Here is a 21,375-nt window from a genome sequence, read left to right as displayed (position 1 = left end):
ATGAGGTAACTGTATTCCAAATAGACTGGAGAAGAAGAAAAAGAATATTCACGAATATACTGACATAGATCTGCTTCTGGAAGATTGAACATTACGTTGGTAGGAAATGGGAAATTTAAGTTAAAGGATTGTATATTTTTTATATGTGTGGATTTATTATTAGGAAAATTGTTCCCAAACTGGAAAAGTGTTTAGATTGTATTCAATATTTATTTAAACCATAATCTAATCATTATGTTAGGGAATTCAGCAAGTTAGTAAATTTATAAAATAATGTTGGGTTAGTGATTACCATAAAACATACTTTTCAGGTTGTGAAAAACGCAGAAAAAGCCTTGTTCTTGGTTTCGTGTGTGAATGCTAAAATAGTTATTGACGTTGTTCTGTCTCTAGCTAATCTGTAGTAAATAACCTTGTTTCATTCAATGTTTTCTCTTTATGTATTGTACTGAAGTACTAGACTTCGGTTGTCACCGTATCGAGCTGATTAAGATGGTTAGCCATAAATACATTGAGTTAGACTCTATGCACTGGGAAAACAGAGGTCTGAAAAAGTAAATGCTACTTCAAAGGCATGAACAATAGTCGGTTCGCTAATCCCAGTCCGAACTGTCTAGTGAATTTAGTAATTATTTTTTTGCGAAGTTAGTTACTTTTTGACAGACTAGAAGCTGGAAATTACTATACAACCAAGCACACGTGCTCATAGGGTATTTCATTAGAGTATTAATTTTATTATTCCTATCAGAAACTAGTTTTGGACGACCCGGTATTTTACCTTTTTTATCTAACGTAGGTACTTTATTATGTGGATTATATAACACAAGATTGAGTACGTTTTGTGATTACATATCATTTGAAATATTGCTTATTCAGCATTATTATCATCACTTTAAAAATAAATAAATAAATTAACTGGAAAATATTAAATGTTTATTGAAAATATTCTCAAGAAACTCAAGCTAAATGCTACCAAATATTAAAGTTGGCTGCCTACATTTGGCGCTGTGATGTTCGGTCCTTTCTACTTTAACCACCGAACAACGGTGGTGCTTGTTCGGTGCTTTAACCATCGAGCAAAAAGACAATCTTTTTGCTCGATGGCTTTAACCCAACTGATTTTCCATGTTATACTTTCACAAAAAACTATAGATGGATACTTTTGTATTTTATTTAAACAAACTTAACAATTACAGGTTTACCTAAATTGGGTTGAAACAATATCGCGTTACTACATGTCAGCAATCTCTACACTATAGTTTTTTGTGAAAGTATAACATAGAAAATCAATTGGATTAAAGTCGAAAGGACCCAACATCACATGGCGATCCTGGCAGGATTGCCATAATAATGTTGGATACTCATATAATGTTTATTAGATTGCTTCCATCAAGAGTTCCATGTTCCATATAGTGGAACTCTAGGGGTATTTTACCCCTGCATGGGATTGATTAACTCTTAGAGTAGGGAATTTTACACGTCAAAAACGTGTAAAATTTTTGACGTGTAAAATTCCCTACTCTAAGGATTAACTAGAACACGCGCTGACCTAGTGAAATTTGTAATGTAATCAAAAGCTTGTTTAATAATGTGTACACATTATATTAGAAAAACATGAATGCATAAATAAACGCACGTGAGTTAAATACTCGGAAAATAACGGGAGTAAATCATTAAGAATTAAAAGTCGAAGCTAGTGTTGTAAATTAATTAACTAACAATTAATTTAAACCCACCTATCCTATGGCTACAAAATCAAAAACAAACCAAGGATAAATAAGTATAAACCAAAGTTAAGTAATTTAAATGCAATAAGGCAATGTAAGTGTAAACATTAATGAATGTATTAAACATTCCTAATAAACTCTATCTCATCGTTGGATATCCGATATCAATTTGTAACAACATTCATTTATTACTTATTGCTATAGAGAGTGGAAACATGGACTCTCGGAATTACAACTGTGAGGCATATAGAAGCCTTTGAAATGTTTGTTTTTCAAAGGAGGCTGAAGATTTTGTGGACAGAGCACGTGACCAACAACGAGGTGCTGAGAAGAATGAGGACTGAGAAAGAACTCATAATTATTGTAAAAAACTGAAACACAAGTAAAAAAACTTAAAATAAGTATATTTACTAAAAAGTGTAACATAGGTAAGTATCTTTTTTGTAATTGTTTGGGCATAAAACAATCGTTTTGATTGTTTATAAGTTTTAAAGTTAATAAAGAATGTCCCAAACTTCATTATTCCATGATAAAAATCATAAATAAAGCTAACATAAACGATACCTACTTTTAAAATTTTTTTATATGCAGCCAAGTGTAATTTTCAAATTCTTGCCCTCTTATTATTATTTTTTCAGCTGACAAATAGCGCCCTCTAGCCTGTTTCAATTCTGTCTCAATACCAAAGAATATAGACGCTTATTACAGAATCTTGTGCTCATAAAAAAAACATTGGTTTTGCGATGAATCCAAGAATGTAAGAAAAGAAAAAAATGAAGCATACAAAAAAAACTATACTATGACACTGTATGACATCCTATGTAGAACGAATATTAGGAAAATATCAGACTGGTTTCAAAGGTGACAATTCATTATATTACAACACTAAAGAGATAGACCACAGAATTTTCACATTTAACAGGTGCTATTTTTTTTTAAATCCTCAATTATATCGAGAAATGCAAAGGTAGAATTCTACAAAAGGTGAATATAAATGAAATGTGGAGAAGATAATACAACTTTGAACTTTATAGCTATCCAGGAAGCAGATATCGCAAAATGCATTAAAATAATACTTCTGAGATAAGTAGGGCACATAATGCAGATGCAAAAAACCCATCTAGAAAACTGCTCCTTGATAAGCCCATTGGTCAGAGAAGAAGAGGAAGGCCCAGAATAAAGTTCCTTGGTCACATCAATGAAAATATGAGAAACATCTGAATACATGCTTGGCAGTGGAAGGCGATGTATAGGAATGACTGGAGAGAAATTTTTAAGGTGGCTAGGACTCACACAGGGTTGTAAAGCCAGAATGATGAAACATTTTAAGAGTTTAGATAGCATAGTTAAATTGTATAAAATCTTGGACTACTTTTTTTTTCTGATAATTTTTTAAAGCCGTCTGTTATATATTGTCTTCAATTTATTCATGAAACCCATTCTGGAACGATGTACCAGCCTGTGCAGGTCTAGTGGATTGGTACCATATGATTTTGGAGTCACTTTCTACCAGTCAAGTTCTTCTCGATATTTCCACACTAGCCTATAGGTGCTTTGATTGCTTCAGTTTAGAAGCCCTCACATTAATGACTGGAATGTAGATGTATATTCTCCTAGTGAATAGAAATGTATACATTTCCACCACTACTGAACATTTTTGTACCAGATATAACCCTGCTGACTGGGCTATGTGTTTCTTCTGCCCCATCCCTCGGGTGGGCAGATGTTCACTTGGAAATTAGGCCTGTATCTTGGTACTATATGGTGAAACTATATAGACTAAACATCTTGAGTACCTATACTTCTGTTATTTGAACAATCATAGGCAGAAGTAAATATAGACATGGTTGAAAAGGTTCTTATATGTAAGCAAACATAATGCTTATCTATATCTGGTGTCCTTCAGGACAAGAGTTTTTAATTTAAATCAATACGGGAGAGATAAAAAAAGGAAGCAGCTCTATTTGTATATTTTATTGTCATCATCATTATTCGTTTTGCATCCACTGCTGAACATAGGTCTCCCGTAAATAATTCCATTCAATCCTATCTTGAGCACCCTGAATCCAGTTGTGGTGGATGCGCTTGATGTTGTCTGATGTCCTAAATTATACAATGTATAACTATATCCATAAAGAACTAGGATCATCATCAATGGCGCTACAACTCTTCGTGAGTCTTTGCTGTGTTTACTATCGCCTTCCATGTTTTGTGGTCCTGTGCCAGTAATTCCCATTGTCGCACTCCCATTTTCTCTAGATCTTCTTTGCCTGCATCTTTCCACCTTTTTCTAGGCCGCCCTACAAACCTTCTTCCCCCTGGCCTTTCCCAGGACACATTGTTTATAAGGCGATTGTTGTTACTGCGTATCACATGCCCTGCCCATCTGAGTCTATTGGCCTTTATATATCTGACTAGATTGATTTTCTTTCCCGAATAGCAGCACTAGGATAGCAAAATATATCTAATAGGACCTCTAATACCATGACACTAAGAGCCAGGGCAGTGAATAAGTTAAAAAAAAAATTTTAATAGTAGTTTCATTTTTACAGTATACTCCTGTTTTTTTAAATTGCTTTTGATCTTTGAATATAATCAATGAAAATTGATATTACAATTCTAGTTTTTAAATTTTATTAGCTAAATTATTGACATTAACAAAATATACCATTAATAACTAGTTAACTTCTTCTTCAGGGGGAAAATATGGTTTGGGTTTAAGTTTTGTAAACTTCCACTCTTCTCTTGAATGAAAAGGTTCATAAGGATCATTGACATAGTACTTAGGTTTTCTCCAGTAGGGAGCAACCATCTTATCTAACAAAGTACTTTGGGTAGCATTGCAAAAAACATGTTGCCGCAGCCTACGTTTTCTAGGGGGGCTTTTCCTCCATAATCTAAAAAATAAAAGAATTAAGCTGTAAAAACACTATTATATGTATGCCAAAACTTGGTTTAAAAACTTGTTTACGAATAAAATAACATGAAACTATGTTGGACAAATGTACACCTCTTCCAATTTTTAGAGAATATTATAGCATAAGTGAAAAAATTAATAAAAGTTTTTGCTTATAGTTTGCAACCAAACAACCAGTTGTTAACATGTTTTATAGTAGTGATATTGGGTAATTTTTAAAGTTAAATGAAAGATCGTATCTTTAGTAGTTAGAAACAAAAAATATTATAGCTTTACCTTTTGTGACGACCACATTTTGTACGTATCCAACCTCCCCAATGAAGCCTATAAAATCTTCGTAATACAGCCTTCACGCTTTTTCTCTTGCCCTGTTGAAATGAAAATTTTGTAACTGTTCTTATAGCTGTGTTTACCAATGATGGGCTCGCGCTCGGGTTTTTGAAAAGTACTTTAGGAGCTTTGATTGGTCCATTGCATAGTATAGAAGTAAAATTTCTGCTGATTACTGGATTAATATAATTAGGTTTTATTAAATTTTGAGTTAATAGTTGTGTATTCGATTTTGCCGATATAGAAGCTACTCGTGCAGCTGAATACAATATTTGTTTAAACATTTTCAATGTTCATTATTTGGATTTCTAATTTTTTGAGGTTAGTAAGAGCTAACTTAGTAATTTTCTTTGTTTTGTTGGCTAGTCTGAATTACTATTATGTAAGTCATGTGTTCTATATATAGGGTGTCTTACTCTAAGGTTTATAGAGGGAGTTTCGACTTCAGTCAGAGTATTAAATGCAGTTTAGCTATTGAGGCTTTCAACCAGTTAAGAATATTACAAAAACTCTTTTATTTATTTCCTTCAAACAAGGATAAAGAACACAATTGGCCATAAAGACAATACATCATTTCTTGAATCATTTTATTTGTAGATTTTTGCAGGTGTATAGTCAGTTATATTTCTAAATTTGGCGCACCCTATAAATCTAAGTCCTTTTACAGGTTAGCCAGCATAACGGAAAATGAAAACTTAACCTAAAAAACTAAAAATTTGCCTTTTTAAATTATTTAAAATTAAATAACTCTTTTATATGTATTAAACTTTCTATTTTTCTGGTTACAAATTAATTTCTCACGTAACCGTTGCCTTTCAGATCTGTTACTTAATTTGAAGTTTATCAGTTCTGAGCTAAGGAGATACGAGACAGATGACGGCCGGACACTCTTGAAACTTCGGGTGATTCTCGGAATCCTAATATTCCTGTTTTCATTTATCCCCAAAGTGGCTTTTCCCCAAAATGCTAAGATTTATTAAAAGGATTCCTAATAAAAAAAATTGGGTGAGTAATGTTTTATTAATATTTCCAATATGTAGTAGTATGTTATGTCATCTTCTTGATATTTGATCATTTTTAAATATAAAATAAAAGGCAATGTAGTTTTGTGTTTAAGAAATTACCAGTAATTTTTATTCAGTAAAACTATTACATAAAAATAAGACAAAATACTTTTCACATTTTTTATCCTATGATTTCATTGTATTGGATTAAATTATTCATAGATTTCCTGAGCTCCCAACAGTACAAATTTTCTCTATTCCATCCATACTATGTTGTAAATGTTGTTTATAGTTACTAAAATGGTCTCAAATTATTTATAAAATTAAAAGTGTATTATGGCCAAGTTTAATGTCACATAATGTTTTCAAGGTTTTTATGCTCTGATTATTGTATTTTTAGAAAAAATGTACCCCAGCATTGACAGTATATCGTACTATACATTGTAATTATAACAATAATGCAAAATATACCACATCAGGAAGATCCTATAGCCAAGGCTCAAAACAATCTGAGCAAGGTAGTGGAGGTGGTGGCAAAGGATTTTTCTTAACAGTTGGGGCATTAATTACAGCTGGAGGAGCCACCTTGGCATATGCTAAATATGATCCAGATTTCAGGTAAGTAATTTAAGCTTTCCTTTGACTTTACTCTTATAAGTCAAAGCCTTTACTCTATTTTGCATTAAAAATCAGTTTTAACTATAAAGGAGTACGCCATAGTTTAAATATGCTAATGTATATTAGACATAAAATTAGAAACATGATTGCCATTAAATATAAAAGTGAAATATATATATTTCTACCAAAATTGCTAATGACTGTTGGAAAAAATGGGACGTTATAGATCATTTCTTTGTAAATAATCCCTTTCAACACACTACTTAAATGTTATTGCTACCAAAGTAAAATAAAAAATCACACAGATAAATACATAAATACAGGTTCGTTAATGCCTTCAGTTTATCATTTATATAATCAAAAAAGTTAATTTGGTTTCCTAAACTATTTCCTTTACATACTAAGTGAAAAAGGGATTCATTTGAACCATAATTAAGTAGTATGATAAAAAGGTACAAAGATGTCTGCCAATAATGGCAGTAGTATGCAATTAATGGCAGCAATAGTCATCCTTTGTAAAAAAACATGTCAATTAATATTCTCTATGCTTCTTAAGAATATAGGGAAAGACGGCTCCTAATCCACATATATTTATATTCCTCCCTGCTATAGCCTGGGAAAAATTATAAGAGGAGCACCAAACAACAGAACAGCATTACATAATGAGTTTTATTAGGGAACAGAACAGTATTTTGAAGTTTAAATTAACATTTCTCTATAAATCTCTGAAGAAATCCAAGTACTGTTATGACCTTGGGTATAAATTAATTATTGTCACTTGAAAATGAGCACTTACAATCAATTGAAATGCTAAGTTTGAATATTTCAGTTTTAATTATTTAAATAATGTATTATTTTGAGTACAATAATAGGGTTCCTTTGTGTAGAGAATGTGATCTTGTTACATTTATTATTATTTTCATCTGGAAAAGGACCCATACTCTTACCTTTGTGAAATTAATTTTTATTTTTTATTCGGGAGCTCTAAAGGAGTGCTCCTTGCTTTCTTTTCATTTGTTTAGGTAGGTATACAATCATAATCCTGCTCTAATTGTACAAAGAAATATTTTCTATATATTTAATTTTACTAATAATTTTATTTCTCTTATAACATATTTATATTTAAAGGTCAAGATCAGTAGAAATAAAAAGAAACTAACATGGAAGAAATTGAAGCTATTATCAAAAGAGATCAGACTAAGTCTTCTGGATACAATTTCATCTAAAGTGTTACAAAATATGGGAGAAACTGAAAAATCATACACTACTGTTGTCAACTACAGGCAACCTTGAAATGTCCTATTGATTGGATGACCTTTATAATTGTTCATCTACATAAATGATCATTTGGTTAAACTGGTCTAAAATTCGTTTGCAATCTTCACTTTGCTAATACTTAATACATTATTTATAGCCCAAAGAGCTTGTGTTGATACCTAACAAACTAAAAGAGTTAGTAAGGAACATAAACTACAAATTAATAGAAATAGATGTAAAGAAATAGAATATAATGTAAAGATAGTTCAAACACTCCTGACCATGGAGCTGCACGAAGGCGGAGTCAAATTCATGTAAAGGCAGAAAGGTTCTATTGTAAGTGGAATTATACAGTGCATAGTACTATGCGTTTTTGCATAGAAGTGGGGACTAACCCAAACTCCGTCTACTGCGCCGTGATCAGGAGTGCTTGCACTCGGAACTCAGAACTTTGCTGAATATGAAATGTTCGAAAGTTGTATATATTTAGATTAGTATGTCAGTAACAACGACATTTTGAAAATAAAATTTGATTACATGTACAGATGGGTAGAATCACTCTGCCTAACCTCACCAAAATGAAAAACACATATATTACAAAATACACCAAGATTAATCTAATACGAACACTTCTCTTCGTAATATTTAGTTATGCCTCCCAAATCTCGACAACAGGAACAGGAGATAGGAAAAGAATAAATGCATGTAAGATATGGTGTTATAGAAGAATTCCTGATATAGTTCTAACAGCCAGAAGAATAAATACATCTCTTCTTATGGAGACTGAGAGTTTCCAACATCTTTTCAGTTATTAGAATGTTAACTTTCTTACCAATAATAGGAAGAAACTAATGGTTCAAGGAAAACTAGAGAAAAGAAAAAGTTGTTACCAACCCGATCAACAGATACAGTTGATACATTAGTAAACACAAACTTAGTCAATGCAGTATGTGCAACTCACAATAGAAACAGAAAACAAAATAGCATAAAAATAGCAATATATTGAATATTCCTTACACCTGAGTTTTGTTTTACATTAGGTTACATCCTTTCTACATAAAAATATTTTATCGGAACTAAATATATATCAAATAATACATTTAGTGTATTTCTGTGTTTTTTGGATTTCTTTGCAAATAAAAATATATAGAGGGTGATTATTTTTTAGTTTTAATTAGATGTTTTAGACAAATTTGACATAATATCTCAAAATTTAAATATTCTTAATCTTTAAATTTAAATAAATATAGAGTCACATTTAACAATAAAATTGCAAATATTTTTTTTTAGTACACATTTTTTTAATCTTGTCTATTTTAATGAAACTTTAACATTTTGTGGATAGTATATTTAATATACAATGTGATTCAAAACTAAACTTAAAAATTTCTTAACTTTCTTAACTGGATCACCCTATATATTATGACATTTTATGTGATATTATGATATTATGATTATTTTATAAACGTTATAAAAAAGAACTTTAATTGTTCTTTATGTTTTGTTAAGTACATCCTATCTTATTGTATCTGACAGCTATTGCTTAATTTTTAAATATTTGTATTATAATTTTGATTACTATTGTGTAGCATGCTATAGAAATTTTAGTTGACAGTTCTCAATTCACAGATAAACAGATTTACATTTTTGAGAACTGAACTGTCAACTAAAATTTTCAGGATTTTCAGGACACGCTGAAGCTAAATATCTTCTGTTAGTTTTAAGTATAGGAAGTAGTTGACAAAACTTAAAGAACAAGTAAGGTTCCCTTATATATCCCTCTATAATATATAGAGTAATTCATTTAAGAAAGTTGACACCCTGTTAGGGTAAAAGGAAGGGGAGAAAGAAAGAAAGAGAAATTTTTAAGTTGGCATTTTGAATCACCTTGTATATTAAATATTGTTTCATCCAAAATGTATTGAGAATTCTCAAGATCTGTTCTACCGAATATCGTAAAAATATACAGGGTGTTATATTTAAAATAAGAAGTTTTAGTCAACTTTTGTTATAACTTGAAGTAGTAAGGAGTTCTAAATATATTTGATTAAGTGGGCATAATTAATTATTTCAGGTTTCTTTAAAACATCTAATTAGAACTGCCAAAAGATCACCCTGTATAAGGAAACTTTTTTACTTCACATTTATCTACTTTCAGGAAAACCCTAGTAGGCTTTGTACCTTTCACTGATGATGTAATTAAAACATTGTGGCAGGAAGATAACATACAGTCAAGTAATATCCTATCTTCTTATTACGAAAGTTCAAAGAAGGCCATTTTTGACCTATTCACAAGCAAGCCTACTACAGAAAGTAAATACATCAGTACTAAAGAAATTTCTGAGTTGCCATCAGAATATAAAGGTAAGGACAATGGCGTTTAGTTTATTTGTTATTTAATAATCAACAGTGTGTCTTTTTAACTAAAGTATTTTTTTGTTTTGTGCTAATATTAACAGCTCCTCCGCCAATTCTACCAGTAATAGAAAAAGAAATGAAAAAACCGCCTGCGCCTAGCTATGCTGAAATTAGACTAGAGAAAATAGAAAGTGGAAAACTAGAGCCTGTTGTGGAACTAGGTATTAATAATCAGTTAACAATTATTTCTAATTTTAAGTTTCACATTTAAATATAAAATCTGATACTTTTTTGGTTAAAAACAAGGTAGATTTTACCAATTTTGTAATAAAATTATATAATCTCACTTCAGATAACGGCCTTAATTAACGACCACTTTGTTCATATCCAATGAACGTCTTATGACACAGAGCGAGGTGACACTCTAAATATTATTAGCTTGCTGTCTTCATCGGGTGAGAACCTGTGCCATATGGACGGCTCCATGTAGGGATTTTCCCACCAGAGTCTTCATTTGGTCTGCCCATCGTGTTGGAGATCTCCCTCTTGGTCTTCGGCCTTCTACCTTTCCTTCTACTACCAATAGTAGAAATTCTACAAATGATATTTTTGTCCTACATCCTCTAATAAAGACAATACCTGTTTTTATTGTATTTGATTTACAATATTTTATCATAGATATCTTGTAACACTATAATAATTAACAGTGGATGTTAATAATTTATTTGCTGTTTAAATCTGTTTATTAAGTCTATTCTTAAAAGGTTTCAAACTGCACACTTTACCGTTCCTATTGAACAGATCTTGCACTAGAACATTGGAGTGTACATTAGTTTTGCTTTTTTTTTGTATTTGTTACTGTACTTTGTGACTTCAGCTCTTATATAGATGGAATTTGGGGATCCTTTTCTATATTGTTTGTACAAGACTATGTAGCACTTGGGGAGCTTTATTCTTGTAGTTTTATTCTTAGAGAGTTTTATTCTGGAAATCTTTTTATAATATCTAGGTTTGAGTTGCTAACAGTGGCTCAAAATTGGATGCCATAAGTTTATATTGGATTCAATACAGCCTTATTATATTAAGACCTTGTTTGCTAGAATTAACCGAGATTTCTTACCAATAACCGATTAGATATGTCACAATTCAATTCCCAGTTTTCGTGTTGTAAATATATCTTATGTAGTAACACTCTGGTAAACTGCTGTACATGTATTTCTTGTTAGTATAAAGGTGACTTGAACTGATTTCACGGGAGGTAAGTACTTCAGTTTCCTCTGCGAAAGCCTCTGTTATTGTGGTTTTTGAGGTTGGTAGATCTGCAGTGAAAAGCTGGTAGAGTATTACTTTTAACACTCTGATTTGCGGTACTCCTGTGTTTTCCTTAGACATAAGTGTGAACATTGATACAGAACATTAAACTAATCTTAAATAAGCATGAAGCAGAAACAGTATTTTTTTTTACTTTAAAGAGTAGATCTTATGAACTTTATCGAAGGACTGACTTATATCATGAAATGCTTCTGAGCAATATCATTTATTTTGAGGTCATTGCTGATATGTTTGACTCATCTATGAACTGGGACAAGGTTTTTGGTTTGGTGGGTTTTTAATTTCTCTAAGACTTTGTAGAGTAGTGATAGTAAACTTATATATAATATATAGTCTACATAATGTTAATTCTTTTAGTTTTTCCTATTTTTGGTATCATAATTATAACTGCCATTTTCAATTGATATGGAAAATGGTTTAGTGTTATTTCGTTAAAAATTTGTAATATTGCAGTTATTTCTTGAATTGTTAATGTTTGTAGTGCCCTGCCTGTTATCAGATTGTAACCAAGGGCACTTGTAGGATTAATATTTTTCATTATGATGTTCTGAAGTTCATTGTATGTGTCTCTAGATATTACCAAAATTTTTTTATCCTGTCCAGGGAAATATAAAAGATAAACTACCTTGTAGTCTGTCTAACGCTTTCTTTTTATTTTCTTCAAGTCGATCAAACATAGAAATGATGGATTAGTATACTCTTATTTGTAAAATCTATAATCGACGTTTCCGTACAAAAAACTTGTTGTTCATGTGCTAAATTCAGATTTGTATTTAACAAGTTGATATCTCTGAAACTTCTAATATAGCGGTACAAGCTATTCTAATTATTCCTGTTTACATTTTGGAAATATACTCATTAGAAAGTCAAATCTTGATCTTGTCCCTGCGTATGTGAGTATATTCGGTATAGGTTTTTGCTCGTCTGTCAAAAATAGTTAGAGGCAGTATATATCGCCCATCAAACTCATCACCTTTGAACAATAGCTCGCAAATAATAATTTTACTGTAAATAATGGCACCGCTACAAGTCATAGGACTTCGTCACTTCTTATAGACAACCACAGGAGCCCCAACAACCCAATGGGTGGAGAACTTAAGCAACATACAGTCACCAGCTATATTATAACATTTAGAAAATCATTTGCTGAATATGTGAGTTAACTAAACATACATTCAACAAAGAATATTCCTTCTATATGTCCAATCCATAGAGCATATAATGTCTTGATTTCTAATGAAATTTGCAAATATAAATTTTTTCTGATCCAAAATACTAAAGATGTCTTCAGTCAGATATCAGTTCTATAACCTTTTCCAGATTTTTATTGTATAAGTATCTAATGTTGATTGATTTCGAAATTTTTCACAACAAATGGCTTTAGTTATTGGAAACAGTAAAAAGTGTCCAACAGTACAAAAAAAACTATTTTTGTCTTCTGTATATCTTCAAATTTATTCTTAATCTCTATTATACTTCGGTCAATATAGACATTTAAAGTACCAAAAATTCCCGCAAAGACAAATATTGCTGGAGAGCTGGGGTTTACCATCACAAATAAAGTTTTAAAAATCCCCATCGATTGTATGTGTGCTACAAAAGTTATTTGAGGTCAAAGGTCAAAATGTGAGGTTTTTTGGATTTTTTTTTCAAAAACGGTACGTTCTATAAAAAAAACCTTAAACCAAAGTTGTAGATCTTAAAATTCTCTACAAAAATGGTCTTCATAATTTTTTCCTAAGAGTTACCATTCCTGAGATATCACGATTCTAAGAGTCACATTATACATGATATGCACACATTTCTACGCCACCTGTGAGGTATTGTACTCGCGCATTTTTTTTAACGTGGTTTCCCCCTTTCGGCCTACTTCACTAAGTGTCATGTTAATTTTAGGATAATTTAAGGGAACGATACCCGTCAAGTTCTAGATATTACCTTATTGATATTGATTATTGATCATTGATATTGATTATTGATATCGATTATTGATATTGATTATTGATATTGATTATTGATATTGATTATTGATATTTATTATTGATGTTGATTATTGATTATTGATATTGATATTGATTATTGATATTGATTATTGATATTGCTATTGATTATTGATATTGCTATTGATTATTGATATTGCTATTGATTATTGGGTTAACTATTGTTTTAATTTCTTTAGATATTTTAATTAGATTCATGCTCTTGAAAGTCTACTTCAACAGTCAAGTCTTCTTTGATTTCATAAATTGTTCAAATGTGGCTTTTTTGGTCTATTCATTAAAATCACAAGAATCTTCCTCTATTGTAATGAACTGAGCCTACTAGCTTGTTCCTCCTCACGTTGTCTTTTCACTGCAGCGATTGAAATTTCCCGGATGTATGGTTTTCTGCAATCTACGTGTATTGTAACGGATTTTTGAGTAAATCTTAAATACTAAGTAAACTCATGCAAAACTGAGACATTTTTTAGAGCTATAAAATAGCACAAATAACCTAAATGGTAAACGGTTGTAATAAGTAGGTATATTCACTTGAACTGAACCGTTAGCACTAAAAGAAACAGGTATATCAACGAGACCTACGGACAATAGAATAGCTAGATGTTTTTTAAGGCCACGTGGGTAGAGGGGATTCATTAGTAACTGACTATCTTTTGAATAAATGTTTTAAGAATAGTATAATATATATAAAAGAGACACAAATAGGTGTTTATAGTTGTCTTAAGTGCCTGATGTATATAAGTGGCCTATATGTATGTGCATATCATGTATAATGTGACTCTTAGTATGGTGATATTTCAGAAATAGTAACTCTTAGGAAAAAATGATACAGACTATTTTTGTAAAGAATTTTAAGATCTACAACTTTGGTTTGAGGTTTTTTTTTGATAAAATTTACCGTTTTCGAGAAAAGTCTAAAAAACCGCAAATATTAACCTTTGACCCCGAATAACTTTTATAGTACATATTTATACGATCGATGGGGATTTTTGAAACTTCATTTGTAATGGTAAACCCCAGCTCTCCACCAATATTTGGTTTTCCGGGAATTTTTGTTATTTGACCACTATTTTTATGTCCAAATTGACCGGATTATTGTTAGTTTTATAAATGATATTACTTATAGATAATTTATTTTTCTGTTCATTTTTCTTCTAGTACTTTTGTTAATCAAACTGATTTTATAAAGGGGCTTCTACAGCCAGAGTCAGAGCCAAAGGATGTGGATCCATCTTAACGTTTCGCCAACTTTATGGATATATTCTTCAGGAGCTGGGTAAAATATTGGTCAGAGTAATTAAAGAGGCGAAAACTAACAGCCGAATGAGGGATTAACGCGCGTATCCAGAGATGAAACATGAATTCCTTTTATCTTTGGACTTTTATCTTTCGTTCCTGGATTCACGTTTAAAATCTAGATATGTTGAAAATTTGAGTTATCGTGTGTGAATTCCTCTCCGTCTGCTTTACGCCTTTAGGTACGTTGAATACTTAAGGTACCGTGACCAATAGCGTTCCTCTGCCACTGCAAAAACTATTTTGAGATTGATCTATATACGGTGATCCAAAAAAGACGTGATCCAAACTCAGAGTATAATTACTTAAAGTTAATTTTATAAAAAACGTAAACATCCGGTCTTTGAGAATATGTTACTGGATCAATTTTTGCAAAAAATTGAATAAAAAACCATTTTTTATACCAAATAATGCAACGGGTCGGAAATTATGTATCGTTTATTGCCAGCTATTATACATTGTTTTAATTGAATTATATTTTACCAGCTGGAGAACCAAAGCCCAAACCTATAGCGGTAAATTCGGATAGCCCAACGACCGAAAATTTAGCAAAACTCGAGGAAGACATCCGCGTATCCGCAGAAGAAGCTGTGAACGCTTTCAACAAGGCAGTTTTTATTATAAGATCGTACAATGCAGACATAGAGTACATTATAGAGGAAGCAGTGAATGAAATTAAGCCGGAAACTTGGGAATCACTTAAGTCCAAGACGAGGTCTAAACACGAGTGTGTAAGAAGGGCGACAGAAAAAGCCGAAATCGCTGTTAGAGACATAAACAAATTGAAAGAAATTGTTTCCAAGTAAGTTTCAACTAGTTAATATTCAAATTAAAAAGAAATACTACCTACTATACTTTATTCTCTTATATTTCTTATGTTTTCATCTTCTTATGTCTAATTTGTTCTCTATAAAACTATATAATAAAGGATGTTCTGTAATACTGACTGAATGCGAGGGGGTAGATGGTAGATGGCACCACAGCCACGCTCCAAACGATTAATAATTAGTTTTAATTTTATTTTATATTTTAAACAGAAATAGAGTTCTGTCTAAAATTTTAATATCTGAATAAATCATGTACCTAATTTACAACAAAACTTTTTTTTAGATAACTTATTGACGGATTTCAGTAATGTTAAGTGTCTTCTTCTTCATTCCAGAGGTAAAGCATTTGTTGACTTTTCCGGCATCAAATTTCGCTTCGTCTTTTCAAGGGTCCGTTCTATTCTTCTTCTTTTCGGTTCATAATTAGTATTTATTTAGTTAGTCGATTTTCATCCATTGTATTTATATGGTGTTTTCATGTTTTTTCCCGGTGATGTTCAGATTGATATAGGTCCGTTATATTTATTTGAGAAAAATGCGATAAGCAGCACTATATGACTGGTGAAGAACAGGATAGTACCGACCTACATGAAACATAATATGGTATATTTTATAAGAAATTGGTTCTATAAATTTGTATTGTTATAAACAAAGCTTAATTTTATGTCTTGATGATTTTGTGTAAGTTTAAATTACTTACTAATTGTTTCGTTAGTGTCAAACCACGTTTCATCTAAGTAATAAATTTTTCTTCCGCTTTTTCTGTACTCGGTTATCTTTTCCAAATATTCATTACGCCATTTTATTAAACGGGCACTTTCCATTATAGTATGTCGTTTATTGATTGTTTTATATTTAAAACAATTTGATAGTAACAATTTTCTTAAAGTTGATTTACAACCATTAATAATATTTTTAGATTTTAATTCAGCTAAAATTTGGTTAAGTGAGGGTATAATTTTACCTGCAAATATATTATAAATGGTTTCTGAAATGGGACCTAAAAGATGTTACTCAATAGATCGATGTAGTCCAAAGTCGCTCCTTTTTTGTCTATTTGTAATGCCCTCCTTTATAATTCGATATACAGTAGTAAATGAAACTTTTGTTAAAGCCGCAGTTTTTAAAACACTCTCGTGCCGTTCCATTTCTTCATATAATCCACAATTTCTTTAGCGTCTTTCGATAAATGTTTTTTTTCTGGCTTTTTAATACTTCCTCTACTTGGTCCAGCAACATTTTCAGGATTATTTGGTGGTAGAATTTCCTCATTTTCTTCAACAATTTCTACTTCATTATTCTCAAGAATTTGTAATGCACTATTCTCCCATGGACGCCACATTTTTATTTAGGTACTTAAGATTTTTCTGATAGCGAAATCGTCACTAATAAATGCGTGCTCTCTTTACAGAGTTTAAACTAAAAATTATATGTATAACAATACCGAAAGCCACATCAGTCTTGTTATCGGTCGTTCAGAATTTCGTGGAAATTTAAAAACCTTGGTCAGCACAGCAGGGCTGTGACAAGAACCCGACAATCGAGTAAGAGAAGTCATAAACTCATAAACTTTTATTGATAGGTATTAAAAGGGGCTTACATCGTCAAATTTTAGCAGTAGCGTAAATAAAAGCATTATTGTGATTAAAGATAAAAACACTATTTTGATTAAATAGACCTAATAGGTATAATTATTTAAATATAATATGTATATTTATAATTGTATCTAATAAAATTATATTTTACAGTAATTATTATTTTTCCGTTTTTCTGAATACTATCCTGTAACAAGGCAAAATATTAAAGAGGAACTATTAAAACAGATGTCATTTGATCTAAGCACATGGATATATTTTGTTCGGTACCACGTGTACACCAATTGGTCTATCTCTTTAAATTTCTCAATTATCTGTAACCGGGCTATATTCAATTTTTGTCTTACCTATTTTTTTCTGTCTACCAAATCTCGTAATGCCTTCAATCTTTTGAGAAATCTCATGCTCTCTCAAGCTTGGATTATAGAGTTATCTCTTTGCGTCATTACCAGCTTTCACATCCATATAGCAAAATAATCCGGGCGGTATGGTCGGCCACGCTGGGACAAATGTTCTGATTCAGCTTTTTGCATAATCCTAGTGTAAATAGTCCCCTTGTAACAAATTTTCATGTTGCCGTAAATAAATCATTGACATTAATTGTTTAAACATTTTTTTGTTTCTTACAAAGTGTTTTTACTGACATTTTTATCTAAAATCGATACTTTTGAAGTTAAATGCGATTTTAAGTCCAAAAAACCCTAAAAATGTCCCTAAATAATAATAAATAATAAAAAACAACCCTAAAAAAAATTTTTTTTTATGTTGTCAAAGTTTTAAAATGTACATACAACATTTCTTTAACAATCTCTGAAGAGTTTTTGTCGGTTTCTTTATTGCAATCCAATATTGTTTTAAATTATTAATTTTATGCGCTCGTCGAGTTTCGCGACCTCTACAAAAATATATTTTACGTAGGGTAGACCGGGGACAATTGAAACAGCCGCCATATTGGTAGTATTCCGTGATTAAAACCGCGCGCGCTTGTAGCAAACGCAGCGCCTCTAGGAGCCCGGTGTCTCTATCAGTCAGCCATTGATTGTCGTTTGCATTACATGCGTACATTCTCGTTAGCGTGATTTACCGCTACCGAAGTAAACTTTTGCACTGAACAACAAAAGGTGACGCAACATATCGGAACGTAAGTATGCAGCTTCGACTATTTTTGTAGTTAAATTGGCATTTCTTCTTTAGGGAGGCCAGTTTAAATTATTACTATTGTCCTAGAGTGAAAAGATATTTAAGTGTTTACGAAAAAATGTCTCGTGGGGACGATTGAAACAAATAGTATAGGGGACGATTGAAACATGTTTCAATTGTCCCCAGAGTAGTCTTTTATGTTATTTATTATTGTACGTTGTAGTAGAGTATCCAGTGGTTAACACTTTAGGGGCGTTATTAATACCCCCCTCAAATTCATGTGAGATAACGTAGATTAAATTGTAGAAAAAATTGTCAACGTAGTTTGTGCACGAGCCCTATTAACTGTTTGGTTTGTTTTAGGATGCCACGAGTACGAGTGAGCAGGGGTTTAAAAACGGAAAGGGGTTTAAAACCCGTTTTGGTTTATGAAGAAGCCTATAAAGAGGTTACTGAAAATAACACGTCCATAAGATCAGCTGCAGCTAAATTTGATCTACACTACTTGTCATTAAGTAGATCTATCAAAAAAAAGAAAAAAGCAATTGGGCAAGGTTACTCCAGTCACAATGGGTTATCATTGCGTGAGACGAGTATTTGACATAGACCAGGAAAAAAGCATTGCTGGATACATAATCAAAGCGGCACATATATTTTACTTGTTACCGCCTAAAGAAATTCGGAAATTGGCCGTGAAATATTCGTTGAACATGCCTGATACCTGGAGACAAAATGCTATGGCAGGAGAAGATTGGTTCTCTGGATTTATGAAACGCAATCCAGAACTTTCAATCCGCTGCGCTCAAGCCACAAGTCTTTCCAGAGCAACCAGTTTCAATGTAACGAACGTAAAACTTTTTTATGATAACCTGGCTAATGTAATGGATAAGTACAAATTTGAACCAAAAGATATATATAATATTGATGAAAGGGAGGTAACGACGGTTCAAAAACCTAGTAAAGTTGTTGCCGAAAAGGGGACAAGACAGGTGGGAGCACTTACATCCGGAGAGTGGGGAACATTGGTGACCATAGCTTTAACCGTCAGTGCTATCGGTAACAGTATACCGCCCATTTTTATTTTTCCACGAAAAAGATACAAGGATCACTTAGTCCGTGACGGTCCAGTGGGGTGTATTGTAGCGGGAAACGCGAGCGGGTGGATGCAAGAGGAAGAGTTCTTGGTATACCTTAATCATTTTCAAAAGCATACTAACGCTTCAACCGAAAATAAAGTATTGCTTTTACTTGATAACCACCAGTCGCACATAAGTATACGCTGCTTGGATTTCTGTAAAACAAATGGCATTGTCGTCTTGTCATTTCCCCCGCACTGTTCGCATAAGTTGCAACCTCTGGATCGTTCTATCTACGGTCCCTTCAAAAAGGCTTTCAATTCAAGTTGCGATTCTTGGATGAGAAATAATCCAGGAAAAACGATGACAATTTACGACATACCCAGCATAGCTAAATTATCTCTACCGTTGGCCCTCACGCAATCAAATATTATAGTTGGATTTGCTTGCACAGGCATATATCCCTTTAACAGAGACATATTTACGGAACTAGATTTTGCACCTTCATATGTCACGGATAGACCAGCTCTTAATAACACGACACCATATGCCAGTGACGTTCTTCAAGAAGCACCTAGTGAAGATCCTCTACATACTAAGAGAGCTGATATCTTGAAAACATCACCACAAAATCACACACCGCCAGCGTCTCCAAGCACTTGCATTGCTCAAGCATCGCAGGTTGTATTTTCCCCAGAAGCAGTTAGACTGTTGCCGAAAGCGCTCCCTAGAAAAATAATTGGCAAACGAGAAGTGAGGAAGTCTGCAGTTTATACAGATACGCCGGAGAAAAATGCTATCCAAGAGGAGTATGACGCAAAAAAGAAAAAACAGGTTAAGAAAAAAGTGACTGAGTTAAACGACGAATCAAATACAACTTTTAGAAAATACAAGAAAACCAAACAATGCCAGAACAATCAGCAACAGAGTGATAGCGACGAAGAGGATGATTGCTATTGTCTGGTTCGCTTGGAAGCATATCGTAGTAGTCGCCCTGGAGAGAAATGGGTGCAGTGCACTGAGTGTCGTCATTGGTCCCATGAAGAGTATACTCGCCAAGAAGAACTATACGTATGCCACAATTGCCTTTCAGAATAAAAAATATTTTATATTGTATGTTTTTCACTAGGATAAACACTATTTTTCTATATCTTAGTGCTGTTTCAATTCTGAATGCTCCTCACAGAATTCCATTCGTAATTAATTACTTCGTTAATATTGTCCTCGGTAAAAAGTTCTTAAGTGGTTTGAACTTTATAGCACCGATATCTATTTCTTTTTAAAATACCTCTAACAGTACCTTGGCTTTAGTTTACTTCTTCAGCAATTTACCTGCTTGAACACGGTTGACTGACTTCAACAGCGCCACAAACATTAATTTCTTTATTTAAATTTTTTTCACTCTTTTGACGAACACGTAATTCGCCAAGATTATTACATTTGTGGCAGTTGTGAATACACCCACATTTTAGAAATTTTTGAATTATTCGGTCAACTGTGGAACTTATGGCGAAGGATGCGCCCAATTCTTAAAAGCAACAACGAATAAATCTACTATTTCTCGAGTAGAGTAATTTCCAAAATACCAAGTTAAAATTTGTATCTTTTCTTCAACTGTATACATCTTGATATATTTGCGAAATTATTTTATTTTCATACGTTACGGACTTAACACAGCCTACTTAGTGAACTGCTTAGGCTGGACTGAGGACTGACTGAGAGTGAGAGAGTAAGGGCGATGTTCGATGTGAAGCAGCCAAGCTCAGCTTGACAAATGAAAATTTCGGTTACTTTCAGCTGGCTTCGCATAAGGAGAGAGGCAGTTGAGCGATATTTTTTAGATGTCGAACTTAAAGTTACTTTAATGTATGGTGTTAATATGTCGAACTTTTTATTGG

General features: G+C 32.3%; 1 protein-coding gene across 2 annotated transcripts in view; it reads left to right on the top strand.

Annotated features, from left to right (window-relative positions):
• Positions 1 to 5,652: 5,652 nt before the first annotated feature.
• The window catches only part of Mitofilin (inner membrane mitochondrial protein mitofilin), a 40,038-nt gene continuing 24,315 nt past the window's right edge, over positions 5,653 to 21,375 (top strand). Inside the window, exons 1-5 of one of the 2 annotated variants that reach the window (XM_072522849.1) lie at positions 5,653 to 5,979; positions 6,379 to 6,596; positions 10,012 to 10,217; positions 10,313 to 10,432; positions 15,326 to 15,641. In XM_072522849.1, coding sequence (XP_072378950.1) covers positions 5,938 to 5,979; positions 6,379 to 6,596; positions 10,012 to 10,217; positions 10,313 to 10,432; positions 15,326 to 15,641 — 902 coding nt within the window. In that variant the 5' untranslated portion in view covers positions 5,653 to 5,937. The remainder of the gene's footprint in view (positions 5,980 to 6,378; positions 6,597 to 10,011; positions 10,218 to 10,312; positions 10,433 to 15,325; positions 15,642 to 21,375) is intronic. The other variant, XM_072522850.1, reaches the window with a different exon arrangement.

Source organism: Diabrotica undecimpunctata, chromosome 2, assembly GCF_040954645.1.
Source record: "Diabrotica undecimpunctata isolate CICGRU chromosome 2, icDiaUnde3, whole genome shotgun sequence".
Taxonomy (NCBI): domain Eukaryota; kingdom Metazoa; phylum Arthropoda; class Insecta; order Coleoptera; family Chrysomelidae; genus Diabrotica; species Diabrotica undecimpunctata.
Note: the sequence above shows the minus strand (reverse complement) of the source record. Positions and strands in the feature narration are given on the sequence as shown.